We start from the raw sequence: 27,595 nt of genomic DNA on the forward strand, positions 1-27,595 counted from the left end.
CGCTGCGCGTCGTATTTTCAACTTTCTTCTCGGTGTTTCATCTAGTGATGAAACACTGCATCTCATGTTTGATATATTACATCAAATGCTAAGTATGGATCCAAATTACGCCAAGATCATTCGGTGATTGCCCTGGGGAAATGTCAGTCCTTTCCTAATAAAGACAAATGAAATTCTCGGAGCTTAGAAGTCAACTTTCGGATCTTCATTCATTTCTTGGACAATCCGTTGGGAGTCGTGTAAATTAAAAGAAACAAACAGTTTTGTATCGTCTACATAACAGTCTGTAGAGCAATGCCTAGGAGCTTCTGGCAGATCATTTACGTACATGCTAAATAATAGGGGGTTTAGAATACTGCCTTGAGGAACGCCACATTCAACTGGAAGAGGATCGGATGGGCGATCCCGCACCTATTTGAAAGATTGTTTGTGATTAGCTGGGAAAACAGTAGGGATTGTCACATAACAATGCCCCTATCCCTGATAACAATGGGAGTAGTGATTAAAGGGAGAGAGATTTAGAACAGAGTGCAGATTAAAGGGAAAGAGGTTTAGAACGGTGCAGGTCTACTGGATCAGAAACGGAACTATGAATTCGTACATCTTGATATCTATTTTTAGCTGTTAAACCATTTTAGCGCGCTGGTTGAGGCGCTGATGCTGCGTATTTTACGACTAACAGTATTTGGTGGTCAACGCTGTCGAAGGCTTTACTCATACCTAAAAGTACACAGGCAGTCTATTTCTTATCATCAATTCCTTTGAGAAATGCATCAGTTGCGTGAATTAAAGATGTGTCAGTAGAGAACCATTTTTTGTCGCCGCTTTGTTTTGTGGTAAGCCTTTCCTTGGTTGTCAAATAGGTGACAAACTTATTATAAGCCACTCTCTCGCAAACCTTTGACAATGCAGGTAACAGGGAAATCCGTCTGTTATTGTTAGGAAGTTCGTGGTTGCCTTATTTGGGAATAGGTGTCATTTTGGCAGTTTTCCAGACCTCAGGGAATGTTGAAGCTAAGAGATAAGCATTGATGATTGACGTAATAAAAGGGAGTGCGATCAACAGGCTGTCCTTAACGACTCAATTTGGCACATTGTCAATCCCAGGGGCCTTATTAGAAGGCATTGCGTTTGTGACGAGCGACTTGTTTACAATCAGCATTATTAAATGTAAATTGCTCACTAGTAGGAAAACATTTAGGAGTAAAAGCGTTTGCATGAAGAACGAAGTACCCAAACAATTACTATCCGTCGTTCTCGGACCATCTGAAAGACTGACATGGCGCTCTGTACTGTATGTATTTAACGCAAATCAAGTCTCGAACAATTTCTTTGTTTCTCTTCCTCTTTCTCCTTCTTGAAGCAGCCTTATTCGTGGGCCGTATCTACGGATGCTCTTATTCTCTAAACAACCTAAGCATGGAAAAAAGTTTATAACGCCTTTTATTTGATTAAAGGGCAACTCTCGCATAGGACAACATTTTTCGGAAAAACCTTACAAACGTTTTTCTCATTGAAATACCACCAAAAAATACATCTTCAGCGATCTATTTGACTCAGAGATCGAGATTCAAAGTGTTAAATTTGCCGCTTACTCGAACTTCTGCCATTAACGCTTAGATTTTGCCTATCACGTGACGTAACGTCACAGGTGTGGAGCAACAGATGATCATGAATATGGCTGACTGTAGTTCTTCAAGTGATAGCGCTACCTCTTTGTCCGATTATTCGGATGTAGAAGAACTTTTAGAATGCCAAGCATAGGACAGCCCTTCACGGGAATTCAACCCCGGCGTTTGAGCCACCTGGAACATCGTCCGAAGCTGATGACGTTTGTGCGTCGCCAGAAAACATCGCGCCTGCCACTCGCCCGCAGCGATCTCGATAGTGAAGAATGGTGAGTGCCTAGATGGTTTTGAACAATTCTTGTGTACAATGCGCTCCGCATATCGCTTTATTTCATCAATGCTATGAATGCTTCAAATTGTAAAAGGAAAAGGACTAATTAAACACGCATTTTTTTTGTATACTGATTGTTTATAATTTTAGATCATTGTTTTCACATGTACAAGTAGTACAGTTGTTTTCCTACAAGTCGTTCACTTACTTTTACTGTCTTGCTCTGTCAATGAATTTGGTTCAGAAGTTATTATTCTAGCTGCTGCGTATCCTGATGTTATTATGAAGTGAATTTAAAGTTGGGATGAGATACACTTCCCTACCCATGTGAACTAACTGCTTTCATAAAACGTTTCTGCTCCCGAGTATATGATTTTCGAGGCTGGGACATGTCGTATTCACTTAAGTTTTTGTCCGGAGCATAACAATGGTGGTGTTAACTACAATAATATTGCATTTGATGAGATATAACTGTAGGAACTTCTATACCTAATACAACCAGTATTGAAAATGTGTATATATTTGAAACTATTTTGTGGTTATGGGCAGGAGATAATCAGTGATGAAGCCATAAACCTTCGAGAGTGAATAAGCTCAAAATTGAAATAATTGATTAAATTGAAATAATTGGGTGCAGAATGAAAAGGTCAATATTCAACACTTGTTTTGTTACCCTATATTAACCGACGTTCAGTATTCATGAGTAAAGAAAATAACTACTATCGGATGTTTACAAGGTTATTGTATGGCTACTGCCAGACAATGTGATGACAGGAGGAAATTATCTACTTCCAGGAGGTGGTTGTTGTAAAAAGTAAATAGTTGGAGGCATTTGAAGTTGAAAATATGGAGGAGCCTCCAATGTGCATTGTGGAACACCCAGGATTCCAGGCAGTTTGCCTAATCACTGGGTGTTACAAGCTGCATGGCAATACAAGCAGCAGTATGGTGCCTCGGCATATGAAGAATCAGATAAAAAAAAGCAGGCACATTGCCTATAGGCAATTGGTAAGGTGATACTGGGGCTCCCTTAGCAGGGACATAGGAGTTACATTACTGTCCTTGATTCCTGTGCAGTTAAGTGCATACGACCTCATTTCCCGGAGCCTGAAAGGTTGGAGGATGAGATGGAGTTCACAGGATTCCATTGTGCAGATGAATAAATATATGACATATTGCAAATAGCCCTACTGTATATAAAATACAGTGCAATTTTCCCACTCACCACTGGAAGACTGGGCTAGAGCAACTTTGTTGCCATTGAAATGGTTGCTACCCAGCAAACAAAATGCTTCTAACACAAATATGCAGCATGGAAATGTCAATAATAATTGTTAGAACTAAAAAATCTATAAGACAGGTGTGATTGTTGACTGGGAAAAAATGTACAAGTTGAAACTTTATTTCTTAATAATAAAATGATATTTTATTGTTCATTGCTGTATTTCTTTAGGTTGAAATGGGAAATCCTCATTTTAAAATTACAATTCACAAATGGATTGTTTACATCTTGCATATTTTAATTGATAAGGCAATAATAATAAAGAAAACCGGTCACACTTTAAGTGGACCATACGGTGTATAGTCATCTAAGTCACTAATTGCAGTAGTGACCTAGCTTAGCCTAAGCTTCAAAGAATCAAAACATTGCAGGGCGTAGTCCTTCTTTAGTTGACTAGGCTGGAAAGATTTTATCTGCTAACGAAAGAACCCATTGCCTCATCTCTGTTGGGCCTCTCTATGGATGCAGCAAGTAGTGCAGGAGCATTCAGTTGCAGGTTCAACATGTAGTTTTTTAAAGCCCTTGAATTTTCTTACTAGGCAGCAATGACTTTCGGTTTTGGTGCTTGAGCCATAACCTTCAATAAAAAGGTTCATACTGCAGGAGTCAACCTTGTCTCGTTCTTTCTTCTTTTTCGCTCCCGTTATCGCTTTTTTCTCCTTGGAATTTTCTATGAGTACCGCGTCGGGGATTTAAAAACGGGTTAATAATTTCTTTTTTTCCTTTCTTATGAGAAGTCCCAAAGGGAAGTATTGCAAAAGAAGCGTGATACGCGTGGTATCACGGCAGTTTTATAGTGTTTGCGGGTAGGACGGGTACAAAGTACCACTTAAGATAAGTGAAGAAATCCTATTTTAATCAACTTTTTTTAAACTGTTTTAATTTCCTTCTATCCTTAAAAGGCACATTACATGTAATTTTAGCGTGTGTGCAGATTTTGCAATGGAATGACGCTACAATCTCAAGAGCACATCTCGAATAACTACATTCAAAATAATAATGATCATAAAATCGCACCTTTCGGCGAGAAGTGAGTTTTATTTCGCGTGTTTAGGAGCAAAGGTAAATGGATGGAACCTGCAGATTTCAGACAAGAGAACAAGACACTTAAGTGAAAACACAAAAGGCGGTATAGAATCAGGCCGGTATGGCGGTCTGTGACGGAGTTCTCTTCAAAGATGGGAGTATTTCCCGGGAATGAATTAAGTCGTTTTCGAGGAATGAAGGGCATCAACACCCATCAGGTGACATTAATGGTTGTATCAGGATTTTAAATCTGCTATAGGAAAGATGTTCTTTGTATCATACGTAGCAGATTACGAGCTTAGCTGTTTACAATTATTGACCTATGGCTCTTGCCACCAGCATCTAATGCCCGTGTAAATTTAAAAAATGGAACCATCGTCGAAATGCTTTTCCTCAACGTTTCTATGACAGTAGAGTCTCTATTTCTCCTTTATTTACAAGAGAAATTTGGTGCGTTTTTCCTTTATAATCTTCACTTGGCAATCCGTGTTCCACACGTGTGACGTAAAATCACGTGAATAATCTGAAATCCGAATGTTTTGGCGGCAAAAATCGAGTTTTCGAAAAATTATGAAAAAAAAAAGTTTCGCAGATATATCGGAGATTTCACCAAAGAGAGATACTACATGCCATTAGGAAGCCAGCATAGAGAACTTAAAAAACAGGGGTAATTTTCCCGAGAGTTGCTCTTTAATGATTTTGATTATGATTTTAATAAAATACTTACATTGGACGTTCAAATAGATCAACGCAGAACTGTTTCCAATTAAAAAACAGGGGTAATTTTCTCGAGAGTTGCTCTTTAATGATTTTGATTATGATTTTAATAAAATACTTACATTGGACGTTCAAATAGATCAACGCAGAACTGTTTCCAATTTTATTGCTTGCTTGACAAGCGTATTTACCATGCTGATTTCTAAACGTGTTATCAAACTCAAGGACTCCATTGTTGCGAACACGAGATCCGTTTGGAAGTGTCCAACGAATTAGTGGAAGCGGATTACCACTGGCCTTGCAGGTAAGCTTTGTCTTGGAAGATTCGTTTACTGTTAGGTTCGGCGTCGAAAAATTGATAGCTGGCGCATCTGAAAAAAAAAAATATGATACGGTCGTACTGAAACGTGGGGACATTCTTGGGACCGAGGCAAGTATTCCCTGCATAGCGGTTGGGCTTTGTTTGTTAATAATTAACCTGCCTCGAAATCTTGCTGCAACCTCCCTCAAGGTTTGAGAGCCAGGGTGTACTGAACTAAATAGAGGTTAAACCTGGGTTTTGGGATCCAGAAAAAAAAATTAATGTGAGCGTTTTCAGGGAAAAAAGATGTATTCCCTGAATGTAGGTGGCCCTTGAATAGAGTTGTCCAACAGGAAAGGTTTCATTTATCATGAATACTTCGACTAGGGTGCAAGTGGGGGTGTCACAAGTCTTCTCGGCTATTACTGCTGCAATCATGGGTAAGCCAAAAAAATTTGAACTTGTTTGCAGTATTCCGTAAAAATATCCAAGTACAGTACAGTATGTGCGGTCTTTATGGTTCATTCTTAAAATGTTCATGCCTAAAAATAAAAGGAAAATAAGCCAAATATTGTTTATTGTTTATCATCATTTTATCACTGATACAAGTTAGACATTTTCATAAAATTAAGAAAAAAAGATGAGACAAGGAAGCTTTAAAAATATACTAATTAATAAAAAAATAATGACATCGGCAAGACAATTTAACTAAGCACATAATATATAGATTTAGCCAGAGCTAACAGCGAAGTTCTCGATGATATTTATAGTTTGTTCAAACAAAATATAAAATCGTGTAATGCTAAGCGGCGAAGGCAACGCCGGAGATCGGCGAAAAACAACAATAGGTCTAATTAGCAAAAAAAAAAAACAACAACAACTTTCCACATGCAGCACACTTTTGTTTTTTCATTTCCTTGCCGTTGTCTTGCACGACTACAACGCAAAACTTCCAGAAACCGTTTTTTTATGGAGGAAATGTCGTACGTGTTATCGTTCACTTTTTTTCACTGCCGCTCATTTTCACCTTACATTGGTGGCCGCTAGCATTTCTCATTCTGTCGCCCCTGCTACAAAATTTTCATGTTGGCTTCCAACAAAAAATGTCTCCCTTGTTTTTTATCTCTCGCTCTAGATCTCTGTTGCCCTTTTTCTCGTTGAGTTTCGCTGGCCTGTCGCCTACTCTCTCTTTTTCTCTGTCTTTCTCTTGCTCTATGTTCCAAATTTGTGGACATGACCATTAATCTAAGCACAGCACTTTAGACAACACGGATACAGAAACAATTTCCGCTTTCCGTTTTCGTTTTTATTACCGATCTTAAGTTAAAGTAGACGGCGACATACAGGACCGTAACTTTGGCCGCGACGGCTTGGGGAGGGACGACGTCGACTTCGCGAAAGAAACAATTGCAAGCTTTAAGTTTCAGTAGAGGTGACGGTCGAAGACTTTTCTTAACTTTATTAAAAAGTTTGAGAATGAGTGCCCTGAAAAAGATCCGAGAGCTTTTGGTCTACTTTTTTAATTATGATGGTGTCATATCAGATGAGAAATTCGTTTCCTTTTACGATGAAATCTAGTTGAGCGCTTTGCTGCTCGAAAGTGAATGTTCGTCGCTCCATTGAGCCTATTTGCGATCAACGTATTGCCAAATTTTCGCACGCTCCACAGTTCGTACGGCTGGTAATCGAGCCTACACAGCTCTTGGCTTGAAGCGGTAGGGCTCACTTCCAAGACCTTTTTTAGCAAGCTGAATATCGTGATCTTCAGTCCACTCCATCTTCATTAAAATAAGAACAAATTATTAAATACGATTGGCAATGCAAGTTGCGCGCAAAAATAACCAAGTTCCTTCATCCTGCTTTAAACAGCATGATACAGGGCATTATTTTGCCGAATAAATGGTAACCAATTAACACGTACAACTTAAGCAGAACAGGTGAACTAAAAACTACGTGAATGAAGAAAAGGGTAGTTCAGATGGTGAGAGAATACTTAAATGTGATTATTATTCATTCAAAACATTTCCCCGATTCTGATTGGCTAAAAGCGAACGTTTAATTCACCATAAACAGTTACTGATGACCAAATTTGAAAGAATTTTGTGTTTAACGAGAAAATGACGTCAAAAATGCAGACCTCTACAGGTTAATGAACCGTTAACCGAGAAGACCTGTGGACGAGAATGAGTTGTTTCGGTTGCTGAGTTGTTTTGGTTGTTAAATGGCCGACACTTCACTCGTTTCAAGAGTAAGAACTACAGCCGGAACTAGGCGAAGTAGTAGTTAAAAACGTAGCAAAAACAGCAAGAAGGCAACTCGGAGGGCGACATCTGCTATTTGGATATAATATTTGCGGAGCTGGACAAACCTAAACGTACACTATCGAAGATGAACTGAACATCAGTGGATCGATGGAGGTAAGCATGTTTTAGCTATGTTTTTAAACTAGGAATTATTTTGAATGAATAATAAAACAATTATTGAATTCGGCTTTCGTATCATATGAAGAATTATGGAGATCTCGGAGGGTGTTGTCCGCCTCGGCCTACGGCCTAGACGGATAACACCCTCCTTGATCTCCATAATTCTTTATAAGATACTCAACCTCATTCATTAATTGGTAATTAATTTATCGCTGAGAATTCTAACCCTGCAGTTGCACCACCTGCTACACAAGTTCATGTTATATTCGATCATAAAATAGTGTTCAAGTAAGTAATTGGGAAAGGTTTACCATTTGAAATAAACTAGACACTAGCAACAGATAAAAGCGGTATTCTGTTGAAATAAAGAGACACCGTCGCACTCAGCTTTCTCACCGTCGCGACATGCAGACGACGTAGGTTGGACGGCTGAGATATATGCTAATTAGACCCAAATCGGGCAACTTTTATTTCCTGTTGCCGTCCTCCACCTTTCCGTCCACCCTAACTTAGGGTCCGTATTGACTCTTTAGCTGCCTCTGCTTTACACGACGCGGGTGGCTAAGCGATTTCCCGCCAAAATAACCTCGAGTTGCAATTGGGTTGCCATACCTGTTGATTGAGATATTGTACATTGGTATGCCTGAGGTGCGGACGGACGGTCGCTCGGTCGGTGTACGGTCACGTGATTACCAAATCTTCTCGAATGGGTAGATAACCACATTTTCTTACCCATGGTGCTCCGCTGCGCGCGCTTCGCGCCAGAGAGCTCCGCTATAATTACTTTAGAACACAGAGAATAATCATTAAATAGAATAAAAATAGATAAGGTTGAACGTGTAAGAGCGAAAACGAAAAAGAAAAAGGCGAGAAAAAATATTGTAAGAAGATACGAGAAAAAAAAAAGGAAAGAAGCGAAAAACTACACACAAGTGATGAGAGAACTAAAGTGTCCTTATACCAAGAAAAAATGACTTACGTTTTGGATGGAACAAAGCAGCACTAGAGGCTAGGAGAATTAAATATTCTGGGCCCATGAAAATGAAGTGAAAATTTCCTTACAATTGTCCTGCAGTAGGGCAAACGGAAGGAATTCTTACTTCTTAATCTAGTGTCATAAGAACGTACGTCACAGTTAAGTAAAAACATGTCATTGAAACTATAACGAAAAAGGCCTTTTTGGTAAAGATACATAACTTATCTATTTGAAGTTGGATAATATATTCAAATTTTAGAATTCGTAAGCTCACAAATAGGATTGGCACGTGCATAAAAAGGACTCTTGCTGGAAATTATTTTATCAACCCGTTTTTGAAGAGTAATCAAACGTTTAAGATTTGACTGATAAGTTAAGCTCCAAACACTCGCACGGTAATGTAAATAAGGATAAACTAAACTATAATAGAGAGTACATAAGAGGGTCATATTAAGGCAGAAATTAAAATCTTGATTTGTAAATAATGCCTACTGATATTAAGACTTTTCTTGGTACGTTCTGTATTTGAGAACTCCAAGGTAAGTGTTCATAAGTATAACTCTTAAGAACAAAACTTTATTTACACGATCATCTCAATAAAGGTCAAGTTTTTGCCTATTTTGTTTTGTTTTGAATAAAATAAAATTTGATCTATTTTATGTTAATGGAAAGCTTGATGAGGTAGTCCGCATTTGATGTATTTAGAGGAGAAATTATAGCCATTGCCCTGAAAAAATTGAGTTCTACAAGCAAGATAACTCTAAATAGTAACTGAAGAGACGTTCACTAGGACATTTCGGACATGTAATGGTGCTTATGATATAGTGACTTTTAAAGGAAGGTTTAATAAAGGTTAGAAAGCAATCAACAAACAAACAATCAAGAAATCATTCAAGACTAATTAAGTACTTACAGAGCACTGTTACAGTTGCTATGGCATTATAGTTCGGGTTTGTTGTGACATTGGCGACAGTACAGCTGTAGTTCCCCGAATCCTTTCTACTGATGTTTTCCAAAGTCAGCTGATTTGAACGTGGCAGCACCCTTTTTGTGCCATATTTACTCCACATAAAGATGAGTCCGGTTGCGTTCGTGTTATTTCCTGACAAAGTGCAGTTAACAGTAATATTTCCCCCTTCTTCAACTGTAGTTATGTTTGGCCAAACATTGATGATACTTTCTGTAAAATTAGAAGACAAAAAAATAACTTCACGACTAACCTTAAATATCAAGGAAGTGCTTCCAAAGCTCAAGATTATGCAACTCTTTTCTTTGCATAAAGCCGATTAGAAGTGGTATAATTGGTTTCTCTTGGATAAGATGCTACACCATCTCAGGGCGATCCTCATTCTAGAACTAGTATAATAAATATCATGGGTGACAAATTTCAAAATTGCCATGGCAACATTTCGTACGTCTTAGTGCCAATATGTTATGAAGAAAGATGTCAGGACATTAAATGACGCGTTAGAAAACCTAAAAACACTCACGTGAAATTATTCACTAATTTCACTCGTTACCATTTAATTACACATACTTATTTCACCGATATTTGATTACACTGCAAAGACTTCACAACATTCACTGTTGTTCAAAAACTCTTTACGACTGCTATTTACCCATATCTAAACGCACAACAATATTAGTATATCTAATATTTAATTTTTTTAAATAATTATTTCATCTCCGTAAGACCTGAATTTCGATGAGATGAACCCTGTTTTAATAATAATAATAATAATAATAATAATAATAATAATAATAATAATAATAATAATAACAATAATAATAATAATGTTAAACGCGGGGGTTCGGTTTAAAAAGGTTCCCCCAGCTCAATCAAATTAATATTAAAGATTTGAAACATGTCGTCGGTTGGCGTCGCGATGTGAGAATCCACTTTACTCTCATTCTTGCAAAAAATCAAAACACCTCTTGTAAAAAAATAAATATTAACTTATGGAACGTTGTTATAACGTGTAATTTATGTTTTTACGCGAAGGAGTTATAAAAATATCGAATGGCGAAAACTGATATCGATCGTCGCTCGCAGTGCGGCTCAGGGTTAATGAGCCTAAATCTTTACTAGTTTTCGCTTGGTTCTTAACTTCCTATTCTCTTTCTGAAACATCTATTGTAAAGTACCTTAGTTAAATAGAACGAGTGTGTTGTGATAGGAGCGTTTGTTGACCCAGAAATGTGAACATTCGGGAACATTTGTTGTAGTACATGTATTACGGCGCCGTCCGGGTGCCGGCGAGTTTGAACAACAAATGAAGCCAACGGGAATACAATGAGAGACAGAAAAACTAGTTACGGAGTAGCCCCAGTTCAGCTAAGATCATCTTTATTAACAGATGTCGTGTGAGACCCGATGTACCTAACAAACAAAAGGAAATCACATGCAATACACTGCAGTTGAACGGTTGTTTTATTTGCATCACAAAACCTCTGGGAGTATACTGTACAGCAACAGAGAGTTGTATTATTCGTGCTATTGGTAATTTCTTCTTAGAAAAAGCTTACCGGGATTGGAACGTCCACTGACATGTCTATGGCTCATAAAAATAAATTCCACGCTCAATTCCTCTGTGTGAGCGTCCTGCCATAAATACTTCTTGCCTCACTTTCCCACACTTACACGGTTACCTGATATCACAAATACAATAGACAGCGGCCAAAAGGTTAACGAAACGATATGCAACTTGAACACGAACCATTTTCCTGGGAAAAGCCAGTATTCTTCTACTGTAGCGACCGAATCTTCCACAACGGTTAATCGAAGCCGTGTATGTGTGATACGCGTTATCCTCGTGGACATACTTATTAATTCTATCGAAGACCAATAGGAACAGGTTTTCTATAAGTATTCTTTATTTTGGCCAATGATAAAGTGCAACATATTGCGGTAGCTTGGATTTTTCTCGGGAGACGCGGGAGAATTCAAAAACGTGTCGCCATCTTGGCTGGGTAATCGGAAACTTATCAAAATCTTCCTAAGGAAGGTCTCTTTTTATAGGCTAAGAGGCTAAGTAAGGAGTACGTGATCAGGTCAAAACTCAATGGCGGAAACATGGTGAAGGCTATCAACTGGTGGCTTGTGTCGCTGTTGCGCTACAGTGTTGGGATGGCTAAGTGAACTAAGATTGAGCTAATGAATCTTGATCGAAAGACCAGAAAATTGCTTACTATACATGAACAAATGTTAGCCGCCCGCCTATACCTCAGTCGTAAGAAAGGGGGGCAAGGGCTGATCTGCATGGAGATTTGTCTTAAGCCATTAAAGCAGAATGCATGGAAAATGCCAGGAGAGTGTAGAACTCATAGTATGTGGCTGCAGCTAGCTTGTCCAAAGAGATTACAAAAAGAGGCACGACACACTGGCCCGGGTTGTTCATTGTAAAGTTTATGATCTCCCATTTAGTAGCAATTGGTACGAACATAGCCCTGTAGGGATAACTGACAATGAAGAAGTGAATATATTATAAAATTTTACCAGACAAACCGATCGTGAGATAAATCACCGTAGGCCTGACATAACTGTCCATGGTAAGAATAACAACAAATTCCTTACCGAAGACATTGCGGTACCTGGCGACAGCAACGTTGAAAGCAAATTAAGAGAAACAGATTTAGGAAAAATATCAAGACTTAGCAAGGGAAACATCTAGACTCTGTAGGGCAAAGACAAAATTAATACCAGTCGTTGTAGGGTCACTTGAAGGGAATTGGAATTCCAAATAGGGTCTGAACTTTGCAAAAGTCTGAACTTCCTTGAACGGCCACCATATTGAGAAAGGCCCTTGAAATCTAAGGTCTCGGGACGGGACCACACTAAAAGTAGAAAATGTTGTTGCTTCCAGTACAAAGAACGCCTGTGCGAATTCGAAATAATAATAATAATAGATTATAACTCAGAAGATCAGAAGGTAGAAGAGGGCTGATCGGTGTGGAAGAGTGTGTAGTGTTGCCTTGCTAATTGCATTAGTAGAATGACGAAGTTTTACTACGTGCAGTATATCAAGAACAGATTCTGAACAATATTGGAAAAGATGAAGCTAGATAAGGATGCACTTGACGTAGAAAAAAGCAAAGATTCCCAGCCAAGCCTCTCTATGGCCAGTTTTTCGGAAATACAACGGAAAGAGATGAGAAGTCTTGGGAGTAGCTCAAGATAGCAAATCTGAAAATGGAGATGAAGGGTCTATTAACTGCCGCTCAGGACCAGGCACTGAGACGAATTCAGAGTTGATAAACAGGAGGTGTCGCCTGCATGTAGAATGTTTGGGGAGAGAGACGAAACGATTGCACATGTGGTGGCTAAATGCATGAAGCTCGCGCAAAAGCATTACAAGAAACTGTAGACACGACAAAGTTGCCCAAGTGACACACTAGTTTCTTTGTGAAAAGTCAAGCTCCGAGAGAGGCAAAACATGGTATAATCATACACCTGAGCCGTTCTTGAGTCAGAGAACACAAAGTTCAAACAGATTTGGTGGTGGAGGCAAGCAAGCCTGACATTGTGTAGTGATGGACAACAAAGAAGGAAAATGTCTCGTAATAGATATAGCGCGTCCCTTCGACACAAGAATCTGTGAGACGGAAAAGGAAAAATTGAAAAAGTACCAGGATTTGAAGAGGGAGCTCAAAACGATTTGGAAGTGTAATGAAGTCACTATCGTGCCCGTGATTATTGGCGCCCTTGGAATGGTGTCAACCAAAATGGTTAAAGGTACTGGACGTAGCCAAGGAATTAAAGCTTCCACAGGACGAAATAACGTGTTTCCGTATTTTGTAAACTTGACGGAAACGGGAAGTTGCTTATATCCGTCACGTTTCCGCCCTGCGGAAACATGGTGATCTAGTTTTCCATGTACGGGACGCGTTTCCGTCATGTTTCCGCGACGGAAACGAACGATCATGTTTCCGCCACATTTCTGTTATCACATTTCCGTTCTTTCTTGTTTCCGTTACGTTTCAGGTGACGAATTTTTTTCTTTTTTTTTAACCCATGTCCAAGATCGCATGATCAATGTTTCAGAAAATTTGCCTTTGCGTACAATCAAGGTGAATAAAGGTAAATTTACTCTTGAGATCGGGCTATAAACGGTTCTCATGCATTACTCGCGCGCGTTGCATTGATGCAAAGACTGTGAAGCGTGCGAGGTTGGCATTGCTTTCGATTCTAAATGATAAAAATCGCAGAGATTACCAACAGCTTTCGATATTTGCCAGATTGATGTCAATCAGTACTGGCGTAAAATAAAATACTCTTAGACGGAGAATACAAGAGAGAAAATAAGAGGGAATGGGGCCTAGAAGAGAGCGGAGTGCTGGTCAGCGGACTTTTCTTTTGCTCATGCTCATTGCGGTCATTCTTTTTGGCGTCCATTTTGAAAGTGATTGCAACGACTTCAAATTTGCCAGCTTCTGTAGGTTCTAGGAGCGTGGAATCGGTATATTTTTGCTTTCTAATGGCACTACAAGACATCTAAGGGTTGTTATGTATATTTGTCGACCCACCGGCCTTCAGTAATCGATCGCTTCCCTCGTAAAGCGACTCTTCTGACACAGTTGAGCAGAATGTGAGACAAAAACCTCGTGATGAGCAAGCATAATTTGAAAGTTGGAGTGTTTTACCGTGCTAAGGCTGTCCAAGGCGGAGGATTGTCACGGGGATTACAGATAGTAAGACGAGGTAAGCTTAACAGTTTTCCATATTTCATTTTTGTGGTCTGTAACATTTGATATAATGCTTGGGAGACTTATTTGTTGACACAAAGCTGTGATTGATAAGTACAGTAATTTCCCAAGCAGGAAACTGCAACATAATGAACCTGAATCATTTTACTAAACAGGGCAAGGTGCTGCGCTGTGAGGCCTGTGAAATGATTGTAGAAAAATGGTCAGAGGGTTCCAGTGATTTTGTTACAAACAGTATATGGTGAGTCCTGGGACTCATCTTGTGAATAGGCACGAGTCCCTGTTCATAACCAGTGAGTCCCAGTTCAAAAAACAGGGTCCTTAATTGAAAATGCTTGGTATGGGCCTTTTAACCAGACAGTTAATCTGGAGACAGACACCAAAACTCTTATTACAGTTTACTGAAATCAAAATATAGTCCTTCTATATATTTAAAGCACAAAAAGACTAAAATAAATATACATCTTTAAACAACAGCTACAGAAATCACACAAACAGGATATTCTACCAAAAAATCTTCAAATCAATCGATCATCCTTTGTATCCTACAGGATGCGTGCCATGAATTTTTTTTGCGTCTTTGGGGAATTTTATGTGTGAGTGATGCAAGACGCAGAGGTAACAAAATCACTGGGGTTCAAAACCATTCCAAATAGTGCACAGGTTTAATTTACTGAGAAAGACGGAAAAAGATATTGTTGATCGGTTCATATGTCTCGGAAGCCCCTACACAGAGTTGGGTAAACAGCGAAGTCCAAGTATGTATGCTATGGAAATACAAAAACATTTAATTGAAAATCAGGTTGTTGAGCAACAAAGGTTCATTGAGTCATGTATTGACACGTGATCGCGGTTACTCGTGCAAAAAGTTGACAAATAGTTCCAAAAGAGAGCTTATAATAAGAATATAACAATGCTTGACTGAGAATGCTCAAGAAAAAGTTGAAGAAAGTATTTTTTTTTCAGTAACTGTGATCCCAGGAATAGGCACTTCTTTGACGAGAGCTCAGTGATTAAAACAACTGGGAAGTGAAGTTACTTTTGAGCAAACTTGTGAAGTTCAGTCACACCAAAGTTGACAACTATGTCTTGAAGTTCGCAATTTGATTCCCTAACTTGCCATGTAATTGGCTACTTCATAATGTAGTACCCAATTTCCCAACGAACTTTACAACGTGGCGTGGTAAATAGTTTGAAATCGACTGTAAAAGAGTGATCCAGACAATACTGAATATTGTGACACAGCCCCTTTAAGTCTTCATTTCAGTGGACAGCAAAACCAGCAGTGGAGTTAAACTAGTAAAACCACTTTTATTTATCCTGTATTACCCTGCAGTTGTATGCAAGCATCATATTGACCAGGGGGGAGGGGGGTACTCCTTAAATAATTATGTTCTCTTGAAATCCAAACAATGTTCCCACAACTTGCAAAGCAACCAGCAGATTTGTTTACTGATCATTCTTTGAATAACCAAAGATTGGTGGTTTTGAGATAAAAACTGAAAAAGGGAAATTTATTATAGTTTGGTTATTCACAAGTGTATTGATATAATGCTGCTTTTCAGACAACATATTACGGCATAAGGACACATCATTGGCAATATAGACAAAGTGAACAACAGTTTACTACACAACTGTGAAACAGGCACTTTAAAGTGATTTCAATATTATAATTCAAGGAACTGAGCTTTCAGGAATAGTTTTGCTTTGTTTACTAGGTTTGTTGGATTTTAAACTTTGAATTTAAGTTGTTGAACTGACTGTAATAAACAGAGTGAAATGTTGAGAAGTGAATTTGTTTATTCAGAATTATAAGCTCATATTTATAAGCTCTATAGAATAGTAGACTTTGTTTGACTACATTTGACACTTTTTCCAGTGTTTTTTATCAGCATCATAACTACAGTAATCTGATATCCACACTCATAGCTCAGCGTACATTGTTGTCAGTTAAGACATTACATGGTTGTAGTGACTGTCAATTGTTTTTTAGTTTCCCTTGCAACTTCAATACCAAGAAACAATTACAACATGTGAAAAATTTTTTGTCAATTATTGATTTATTTTCCCTGTCGGTTCACCTCTCACTGCTAGAATATTTACTTTAGGAAATACATGTACATGTATATCCAGCATATCACATTGAATGTTTGGCTTTCAACTAGATCAAACTCTTTCAAATGAAAGAGTTTGATGTTGCTCAGCCATTCAACAAAACCCACTCACAAAAAAAAATTGAATAGATCATTCGATTTTTGAAGTCAGTCAAACGTTGAGTTGGGTTATCGAACAAAGTGGAACTCGTATAAGGAATACTTGAATGGAACAAAATCAAATGTTTCAGTTCCAAACAGTTGATGGCAAGTGTGTTAGTTATTGATCTAGTGTGAAAGCATTTAAGGCGATGCAAGGTCCTGCTTCTTTTATTATTTCCATTTCAGAGTTAAATTCTAAAATAAACATTTTCTGTGAAAATGTCAATACATTCATTTTGTTTACCAAGGAAAAAGTCTTTAAATCTGCAAGTTGAAATCATCTTGAGAATCATCTCAATTATTACTCGATCTTCACTCCTTAATTGGCCTCAATTGTAGCATATTCTGAATCCAGCACTTGTCAGATTTCCCTGGCTTGTTGAGTTGACTCAGTTTTCACATTTGATTTTTTTTCCAATATAATTTGGTTTGTTTCAATTTTGTTCCGGCAAAAAACTCTCAAAAAAACTGGTTTGATATTGTTTTATGGCCAAACTGTTTTGTTCAGGGGAGTTTGATAGGAATTTTGTTTTGTGTAATACATTGTACACCAGAAGTATACATTTACTGCAGTAAATTATCTGGTGCCCACCAGGGTGATCGCTTTACAAGTTGTGAGAACATCATTTCTTGCTCCCAGACCATGTTACTTTCCCCTGCCTCCCCTGGTATTGACCCTGTACGTGTAGATGATAATGTGCAACCTGGGGGAGGTTGTGCCCTTGAAAAATAGGCTTTTTGTCACTGACACTGGGAATCATAGACAGCCTCTGTCTACATTTACATGTAACCCCTGGTCCACTGTCTTAATGCTGAAGGTTGCGGGCAACATAGTGTACTAGCTATTAGTATGAAACACAACTGTATGTTAATGTAATGTGATTAATCAGGGTTGTCAGAAAGTTTTGAAGTGCATGTAGACGGCTGAGTTGTCGAAGTAGGCGGCCAGTAAATTATATGTATATTACTCATTTAGTATGTTTTATTCTTATGAGAATATCTACATTAGTGAAGTAACCTTACTGCTGAAAGGTCCCCCCCCCCCCCCCCCCCACTGATAGCCTGGGGAATAGCCTCTGTGTTTTACTTAAATAGCACTTTGTTTTGTTTTTCATACAACAGGCAGATCACCTTGGTATGTGATGTTGGTATGTGATGTTGTTCTCTCAAAGCAAGCAGGCTGCATCAAGGAACTTAATTTCAGTCTTGAAGTTACTGTGCTTTATGCTTAGTCAAGTTCTGAAAATGTTAATCTTGAAATACTACTTCCATACTAAAGACAAAAAATGTCCAACTGCTGCCTTGAGTGGGCAAGATGAAGCAAACCTTGCATTCTAATTGGCTACTCAAGCGGGCAAGATGAGCCCATTTTGCCCACTTTGGATTTCCCGCGTTGGTCCCACAAGTAAAAGTTCTCTTCTTGGCCATGTAATAATTCATTTATTGACCAAGCTTGTTCGTTCAAGATGGCTGAATATTGGCCTCATTCATTTTTTGCATTTTTATTGACCAAGACCAGGCTGTGCTTTGTGGCCCGTGGTGCCTACATCTGTAACTTTTGTTCTCGGGCAACTAGAAAATCTTTGCTTTTTCATAGAAATCATTTGCTGGGCACACTAGATTTCACAAGTTCAGAGTGCTGGGCTGCCTTCAATTTTTCTTAGAGCACAGCCTTGTAAGAGGAAGGCAGGGTCAATAAAGATGCAAATATTCAGCCATCTTAACCTCACACCCGGTCAATAAAGCATAATTATTTATTACAATTTTATGGTTGAATCCATGAGCCGGCAAGATGAAGCAAATCGTGGGTTCTAATAGGCTACTCAAGTGAGCAAACCAATCAAGCTTGTTTGGTGAAGACAGCTGGGTATTGGCCTCACAAAATAGAGCTTGGCCAATACCCAGCCATCTTGACCGAATGTTGGTCAATAATGCATAATCATTTATAACAATAATAATTATTAGAACTTTGTGGACATCTTTTCCAGAAAGGCATTTTATATTGCTTTAAAAGGGCTAGGTTATGCTATATTTTGTTCTTTGAGAGGCTTAAATGTGTCTTGGCATAAATTAAGTGCCACTTTTGTTATTTAATACTTAATTGAGGCATTGGGACTGTTTCCCATCACTTCTTGCTAGTATGTATGACAAAGATGATCATGGATTGAAACTTGGCCAACTTTTTCAACCTTAAAATAATGCTATGACTGCATAAATGACCAAGAATTATTATGGTTTGTGCTTCCTGATGAAATTGGCTTGATGCATGTATCTTCTTCATACTGTAACTCTATAAGTCGAGCATTTTGTGTATTGGGTAAAGACACTAAGTAATGACTTCAGCATAGAAGTGACCTATAACGTATACATGAAACACAAACGGTTTTAGCAGACTTGTATTATGTAAAACTGTGGCCATACTTTGTTTGTAGATCTATTTTTTTTTGCCTTTGAATCTTTGCACTGGTCATAGAAAATTGTGTAGTTTAGACCACCATGTCAGAAGAGTAAGAATATTTCATGACACCATATAATATTATCCTCAAGCAGAATGGTCATATAAGTAATAAGTGGTATATGATCATACAGGTTAGTATAGTACTTAGTGGGACTGTTGACGGGAACTGATGTTTTGACAATGCCCATGAAAATGATGATCACCATGTTGTCAAAACGTTAGTTGCTGTCAACAACGGTCCTACTCAGGACTACAATGTACATTCACCCGACAAATCATATTCCACTTTGTTGAAATATTATAGACAACCAAAACTATCTCTAGCCGTAAGCTGCGCATGAAAGTGTTTATCACTATCTGCTATAAAGGATATTAATTTGTTAACAGATTTGACATTTTCTTTACAAGAAAAAAACATTACGTTGTGTTACAGAAAATTTCTAGTGGATTTCTTAAAGGAAGCCTCTTACTATTCTTGTTCATTGATAGTATGAATAGGCACTCACACTCAAAATGTAATTTAACTTAACCAATGTAATGAATACACACTATAAGAAGACCTGATTGTCAATTTAGGAAGCAAGGAGAATAAAGAAAGTACTTGGAAAGATTGCTTTGGTATTATTTTGTGCAATAAAAATGTCGAGAGAATAGGTTTTTGTTACCATATAGATGGCGGGGAAAACCACCCAAGATGGTAAAAAGCGCTTTTTTCACGGTGGAAATAACTTGAAAACACCACTTTCCAACTAGTAAACTCGTGTTTCCGCAATAGTTACATCCGATTACGTTGACGGAAACATGAAATTGACTTGTTTCCGGAACGTTTTCGCGTGTTTCCGTAAGGATGCCAAGCATTTACGCTTGCGGAAACATGTGATTGCCGTCATGTTTCCGCAACGGTTTAACGTGTTTACGTTACGTTTCCATTTACGGATTCTTGAAATTTCGTCCTGTGTTCTACGGAAAGTATGCCTCTTAAGAGCAGAAAGGGTCCTTAGAAGAGTATTAGACATGGGATAAGTCACACCAATATTACCACCCAAGGCCAGATAACACAGAATCCTTTCAGGCATTTGTTTTTAAAGCTTTATAACTTTGACAATTTTATACCTAGAAGAATGTCAGCCCCTAACAATATAACATTTGCCATAAAATATCTTCCCATGTCAAATCTAGCGTAATGACGTCATCAGTCATGTGACTATTGCCACACTAGCTTTTTTGTTGCTGTGACAAGATTTTAATATCGAGCTAGAAACAAATAACATATTTGAGGTCTTGGTTGTGTGGGGCATTTAAAAATAACCAGTTAACTTCCGTCATTTAAAATTTAAGATGGCAATGAACATGAACTCTGAGGGTACGGGGTTCGAATCTCTCAAAAGCCATTTTTTTCTTGAACATCCTTTTTTCTTTCTCTCTTTTATTTAGGCCCGTTTTACTCTAACCTGTGGAGTGTACAGCCACAAACATAATGTAGTAAACTGAAACCAAAGTTTACAAGAACGTAAAACAATGCCATACGTATGGTGAGGAATTTACCGGTATTTTATCACAGGACACTGCTAACATTTAAGGCCCAGATTTCACATGTGCCGAATTTAATTCAAGAATTAACTACATGTGAGATGCAACGTCTGAATCAAGCAAATTCGACAGTTTCATATTAAATACGACTTTGATGAATATGCCACTGAAACAGTCGAAGATTCGACTTAGGTTTGACAAGGAGGGAGGGGCCATCTCTACTGACCACTATGACGTCACACACTATCGGGGGAGAGGAGAGTTTCGGGTCGCTTGTGCAAATTTAAAAGGGACACCATAGTCATTCGAACACGAAAGGTCGGGGATAAGGTTAAAAGCTAGGCAAATATTGCTATACATCGCTAATTTGATCATAAGTGTGTGAACTTCGTTGTTGCTTTTATCTGCTCGTGTAAACCGTCTTGGTATTTTGTGTCCGTACTTGTGTAATTTCGTTAATTTGTGTCGCGGGCAGTGTTGCGGGATCATCATCTTCTTTACGGGACCAGCAAGAGCATAAAAACTTAGTTCATTTTTTCTCTAAAATAGGCGACGTCTGGTCTCTAGAATAGGAGGGTCGATTCAGAGTTTATACACGTTTATATTCCATGCATTCTTTCGCTAATTAAATCGACCGTACTTCTCCACCTAATAAAGTACAGCTAGTTTGATAGATTTTCCTCATCGATCAACCCCTTTGAACCCAAAATAATGCGAAATAGCTTTGAAATAAGTGCTTAAGCTAATTTTTTCCCAAATGTATCTTTGAATTTATGATAAATACAGCTCCACTAGCTTCAAAGAGCGGAAAAATGGTTTTAATATAACAAATTTACTTCCCCAAAAACTGAGTCGCACCGTGCTGGTCAAGGAGTCGCTTGCACTTGCAGATGAACTTCGTTTGACTCCCGGCGAAGCAGCTAGTTTTTTGATACTCAATTTGTACATTTTTTCTCTTTAGTTTTTGTTTTTTAACCCTTTTTATCTCTTTGGCTTGTTTCCCCCGAGGTTTTTGCGATAACGTACGGATTTCCAGTAACTTGGCTTTTGTGTGGTTTACTTATAACTAGGCCTTTTACGCTGTACCACACACACACACACACACAAAAGTTTATACTAGAAATACGTTGTCGCGAAAATCTCGCAAAGCTGTAAAGAGTCAGCAAAGAGAATAAAGGTAAACAAGCCACAGGTAAAGAAAACAGGATTAAAAAACAAAAACTAAACAGAAAGAAGAAATGTACAAATTGAAAATAAAAAAGCTGTTTGGCCGGGAGTCGAACTTACAATCCTTGTCACATTACTTTGGGACACCCGGTGCAGAAACCATAATTATTGCGACTAAACGTTATGCTCCTTCTCTCCCAGTGTGGAATTTTTTGCTTCTGTGATGCCAACTCGCAAAAACCAATGTTGGGAGGACAGAAAACATCACAACTGTCCCAACTAATGTGACGAGGATTGTAGTTCTTGAAATTCGACGTTTGAACTGGTCCTAACATGACTGATAACTTTCAGCTTAGTGGTTTGCAGGCTGTTATCCTTAAGGCATATGGATATCCTAGCACTAGAAAAAGTCCACTGTCCTGGCCATGCGTGTGAATAAAATAAAAGCAAATGGAATCACTTCTCACTATAGTGGACCACCTCGATCTGTGATTTCCTTGTATAAATGTGCCGCAGCGAAGAAGGAAGAAAAAAGCTAAACTCTTTTTCATTAAATTATTTTACAAAGATTTAAACGTGAAACTTTATATAGAGTAAAATAATTATAATTTACTTTTACCGGTATCACTTGTGATAGTAATAATAATAATAATAATAATAATAATAATAATAATAATAATAATAATAATAATAATAATAAAATAAAATAGGAGAGTAAGATTAATCCTAAGAACTGAGCTCAATGGAAGAAACAAAATAGAAGCTATCAATAGTCTTGCAGTCCCAGTTGTGCAATATAGCTTTGGCATCATTGACTGGAAAATCTCAGAACTGAAGAAGATTGACACAAAAACACGCAAACTATTGAACATGCACAAGATGTTACATCCTAAAGCAGATGTGGAAAGGCTGTACATCCCAAGAAAAGATGGAGGTAGGGGCCTGATTGATGTAGAAACAGCATTCAAAACTGCAACAATAGGGCTTGATCACTATCTGAAGCACAAGGAAGGGCAATATCCAAAGCAGGTGCTTGAACATGAAAGATCTAAAGCCAAAAATTCAATATCCAAGAATGCTACTAAATTCAAAAGGGAAGTAACGATGCCAGAGATTGAGAACAGAGTAGATAAATCTGCCTCTAAAAATGCTAAAGCCCTGAAACACGTGTTTAAGTCCAGGATGAAGTCAATGAAAGAAGAAAAGTGGAAACAAAGCATTGCATGGCCAGTATCCAAAGATCCTAGAGAAGCCTCATGTAGACACAGTCACTACCAACAAATGGTTGTCAAGTAATTTGAAAGGAGAAACAGAGGGACTACTTGTTGCAGCTCAAGACCAGGCAATAAACACCAGAAACTACCAGAAAGTAATATGTGGCCAGCAAGTGGAGAGCAAATGCAGATTGTGTTCGCAACATGAAGAGACAGTGGACCATATTGTATCTGGATGTGAGGTATTAGCCAAAACAGAGTACGTCTCCAGGCACAATAATGCTGCAGCATATCTCCATTGGAGCATATGTAAAGATCATGATATAGAGATTGCAGACAAATGGTACGAACACGAACCAGAGACCGTGATACACAATAAAGATAACAACATCACCATCATGTGGGACATGCCAGTCAATACTGATAGAACTATAACAGCGAACAGACTAGATATCATCGTTAAAGACTCAGTGAATTCCACCTGCAAACTTATTGATATGACTGTTCCATCAGATAGAAACATCGCACTAAAGGAAACTGAAAAAAAATGCAAGTAAAAAGACCTAGAACTAGAAATACAGAGAATGTGGCATATGAAAACCGTAGTGATCCCTGTGGTTGTTGGTGCGCTTGGTACAGTGAAGAAGGGTATGGTAGAAAACATCAAGAAAGTATCAGAGCGAGCTAGTATGACAGAGATTCAAAAGATCTGCATGCTGGGATCTGCACGAATCCTTAGAAAGGTGCTCAGTGTATGAACAGAATGATTGACTTGAGTGACTGACGCTCTAGGTGCATGGTTTGCGCCCGGCTGATGCGCAAAAAGAACACCAGCAAAGACTGTGATAATAGAGACAATAATAATAATAATAATAATAATAATAATAATAACAACAATCGCATGGAAGGTACGGGTGACTGAGGGATACAGGCTATCTAAGCCTATATCACCTAAGATCACTCACCTACTAAACATCGACAACCTGGAGTTGTTTGCTACTTCTGAGAACAAGCTGAAAGGAGTCATGACAGTCGCAAAGAATGCATTGGAAAGAACCGGTTTGAAGTGGAATGAGAAGAAGTGTAGAGTGATACATGTGAAGAGGGGACAAATCGAGCAAGGAAATGGAGATATGAAGATAGCTGATCTGATTAACTTTTTTTAAGCTAAATTAAGTGCTTTTTAATTCGACAGGAATTGTAAATAGTGTTTTTGAATGAATAGTTTTTTCTTTTTTTTAAGCGAATTAATTGTAAATAGGATTTTAATAGTTAGCATTGTTGTTAATAAAATTTCTTTTATAATAATAATAATAATAATAATAATAATAATAATAATAATAATAATGATATCTAATAATGAAGGAATTTAGCAATACGCGATTTTATTCTTTTTAAACTGTTTCTTTTTTAATATCAGAGACGGATAATTCTATTTTGTCATGGCTTAAATTTAAGACACTGGACTGCCTGCAAGAGTTATTGATGCATATGAGCTGCAAGGAGTGTATCTGGGAAATAGTTGTTGACACAGTAGTTGTTCTTTTAGAATTTATATAATTTTCACTGTTGTATAGTGCTTAATCCTTACTTCAAATATTTCTATAAATTATGTACATATTTTTAAAGTTGGATAGAATTGTTGTTTATTAATTAATTGTAATAATTATAATAATAATAACAACTAATTAAATACGAACAAGAACAAGAAAGAACAAACCCGCCTTCTCATTGACTTGACTATACCCCTCACACCAACACCTCAGTCAAAACCACGGAAAAGCTTAACAAAATAAATACAAAGACTTGGAAATCGAGGTTGAGCGAAACAACAACCGTTCCGGTGGTTATGGGAGTCCTTAGCACCATCAAGAAGGACATGGACAACTACACCAACAAAATCTCTGGCAACATCAACATACATGAACTTCAGAAAGTAACTCTCCTCTTTACAGCCCACCTTCTCAGGCGGGTCCTCTCCATCAAGTGGAAACCCTCTTTGCCTCACAAAGTCCACGGTTTGGACTCGGAGGTTCAGAGAGAAAATCACTCACAATTACACTAGTATAACTTATATAATAATAGCATGATAACATTATAACATGATGATAATAATAATAATAATAATAATAATAATAATAATAATAATAATAATAATAATAATAATAATAATAAACTGGAAATAAGCGAAAATAAATGCAATAAATTTGACCAAAAAACTATTTCGTTTCGATTGTTAATCAAATTTTTAAGAAAGAAAAGCAGCATGGTTTCGATATGCAAATGTCACGCAATACAATTTCCGTTGCAAAGTGAAATTTTTATTTTAAGCAGATCATTGTAACTGTTGTAAGGAAACTAAAATATTGCATATTCCATACTTTAAGCTTTTACACTTCAAAACATAAATAAATCAGTAAATCGACATTAAAACTACCAAGAAAGGTAGGTATAAATATCGCGAATGTACTGTGATAAAAGTGTGATATTGAATGTTCAGTTGTTTGATAGCTACGTCAGTGTAGTCAGACATAGAAGCGTTGGGAATATGTATCTTCGTTAAACTTTTGATTTGTAGCGCGCAAACATGAGACAAATATTAAAGTCTATCCATGCCTGAGACAATCTATATAGGAAAGTGGTGTTTCATAAAGAGAAAGCCTCATTTTTCAGAGATTTTAATCCAGAACCAATCGATGTGGCTCGCACTCCTTTAATGTTTCTCCATGTTAGCTCGCCGTGAAGCACGGCGCGCCAAGCCATTCAAGCCCCTAGCTTAAAACTTTATTAAACAGGGAAACATAAGTCAACAGAACTTGAGCATTCCGGCGTAGATTTGAATTATATTACACGCCGCGTAAGTTTGAAACAAAATGGTTACTTCATTTGATTTAGGGGTCCGTTTTTTAATCTGCTTATACTCATACTCAAGCGGAAGGAAACATTATTTGAGGTGTATTTGTGCCTTCCAAGGCGAGATAATGAAAGGTTAGGCAATTATGAAGGTAACAACAATTCGGGTATTTGACCCAACAGGTTCGAGAGTCGAATTATGAGCATTGCGGAAAACAACAGACGTAGTCTAAATTTATGAAGTTTCAGACGTAAAAAGACTGTACTAAGACAAATGGGATTTACATACCTGAGGTGAAAATCGTTGAGATCGACAATACTGTTAGGAAGACAAGAAAGCGGCTCATCCTTCGGTTTCTCTGACTGACGCGTCTTCCGCATCAAGACGAGAGATTGCGTGACAGTAACAGTCACGAGATGAAAACAATATCCCTTTTAATATTAATTCAATTATTACCTGATGGGGCCTCCTTCTTCTTTTCCTTTTTTTTTTTAACAAACAGGAAGTTATATCCACAATAAATATGTTCCTTTATCCCCCTGATAAATCGCTTGGTAAATTAGTCTATGATTTGCAATGAGACGTCCGTCGTCTCTGTTCCATCAAAACGTTTCATTTTTAACAATAGCCCACTATATTTTTGTCTTTTGGCAGACATCCGTTCATCGCCTCGTCACCATTTTCAACCTCAGAAATTTCGGTCCTTGATCAGCAATGGTCGGCATCGGTTAGTCGATTTCCATATTTTTAAGTTCCTTTTTAGCTGTCTTTAGTCGGCATCGGTTAGTCGATTTCCATATTTTTAAGTTCCTTTTTAGCTGTCTTTAGCTGAAACAAAATCATGTCTTAATCTTACTAATATATCGAATGACATCGGATTTCTCACGGCAACAGCAAGCAAGAAAAAAAACACGAGGGCACACGATAGCCTGTATAGCAAGCGTTTCCGAGTGGGTTCGTCGAGAAAGTTGATGCGATAACAAACAAGAGGAATGAAGGGGGAAGGGAGGGTAGAGAAGGAAACGCTGTTTCCTCTGCTCAACTCCCCACCCCCTCCCCCTCGCATTTTTTTTTTCGCTGTCGCTCCAATTTTCGCGCAATAACTCAATTGGAAACGCTTGCTACGCAGTCTAGGCACACGGGAGTGTTAATCTCCTTCTTTAATGTGGTCGAACTACAGAGGTAATCGCGATAAAGGGATCTTAAATCACTCTTTTTAAAATTAACTTTCTAGTGTGACCCCAAAATGTCATTTCGAGATCTCAGTTGAGGAAGATGTAATTTATAACAAAAAGCGACAGACGTCAAAGATGTAGAGTGCAATCTAAAGCGTCTCGAAATGTAAATTTTATCTCGCATGCAGTAAGAAACTAGCGATCCATTCAGCTCAATTCTCAGTGCTCGTAACTCGTTCCCGGTTCCTCGTTTTAATAACTTCATCGAAGCCTTTGCCGCACGAAAAGAGAAAGGTGGAAACTGTCTTTAATTTGTCACTTGGGTTTGCCTTCGTTCCTTATGCAGTCTCCAGGCGAGAAAGGTGGCATGGGCGTACCAGCTTTTCATCAGTTGTAGGCCTGGCTGACTTTCATTTTCAGATATACTGAAAATTGTACACTCAGACCTCACCAACAGTGTGAGCTCTTGAGCTTCTCAGCTCACCCCAACAACGCATAATTTATTACAAGCGGTAGACTGATTAAACCAAAAGTTTGTAGGGCCGGGCCCAAAGGTCAATGGGCTGGCTACGTCCCTGCTTGGGGATGAAAAATAACGACCAATGAGGAACACCG

General features: G+C 38.1%; 1 protein-coding gene across 2 annotated transcripts in view; it reads right to left on the reverse strand.

Moving 5' to 3' along the window:
- The window catches only part of LOC140950278 (fibroblast growth factor receptor 2-like), a 43,735-nt gene extending 17,177 nt beyond the window's left edge, over positions 1–26,558 (reverse strand). The window contains exons 1-3 of one of the 2 annotated variants that reach the window (XM_073399497.1): positions 26,094–26,558; positions 9,538–9,804; positions 5,047–5,295 (exon numbers count right to left, since the gene is read on the reverse strand). In XM_073399497.1, coding sequence (XP_073255598.1) covers positions 5,047–5,295; positions 9,538–9,804; positions 26,094–26,151 — 574 coding nt within the window. In that variant the 5' untranslated portion in view covers positions 26,152–26,558. Of the gene's footprint in view, positions 1–4,934; positions 4,966–5,046; positions 5,296–9,537; positions 9,805–26,093 lie in introns of those variants that run through there. The other variant, XM_073399498.1, reaches the window with a different exon arrangement.
- Between the last annotated feature and the right edge of the window lie 1,037 nt (positions 26,559–27,595).

This window comes from Porites lutea, chromosome 10 (genome assembly GCF_958299795.1).
Source record: "Porites lutea chromosome 10, jaPorLute2.1, whole genome shotgun sequence".
Classification (NCBI taxonomy): domain Eukaryota; kingdom Metazoa; phylum Cnidaria; class Anthozoa; order Scleractinia; family Poritidae; genus Porites; species Porites lutea.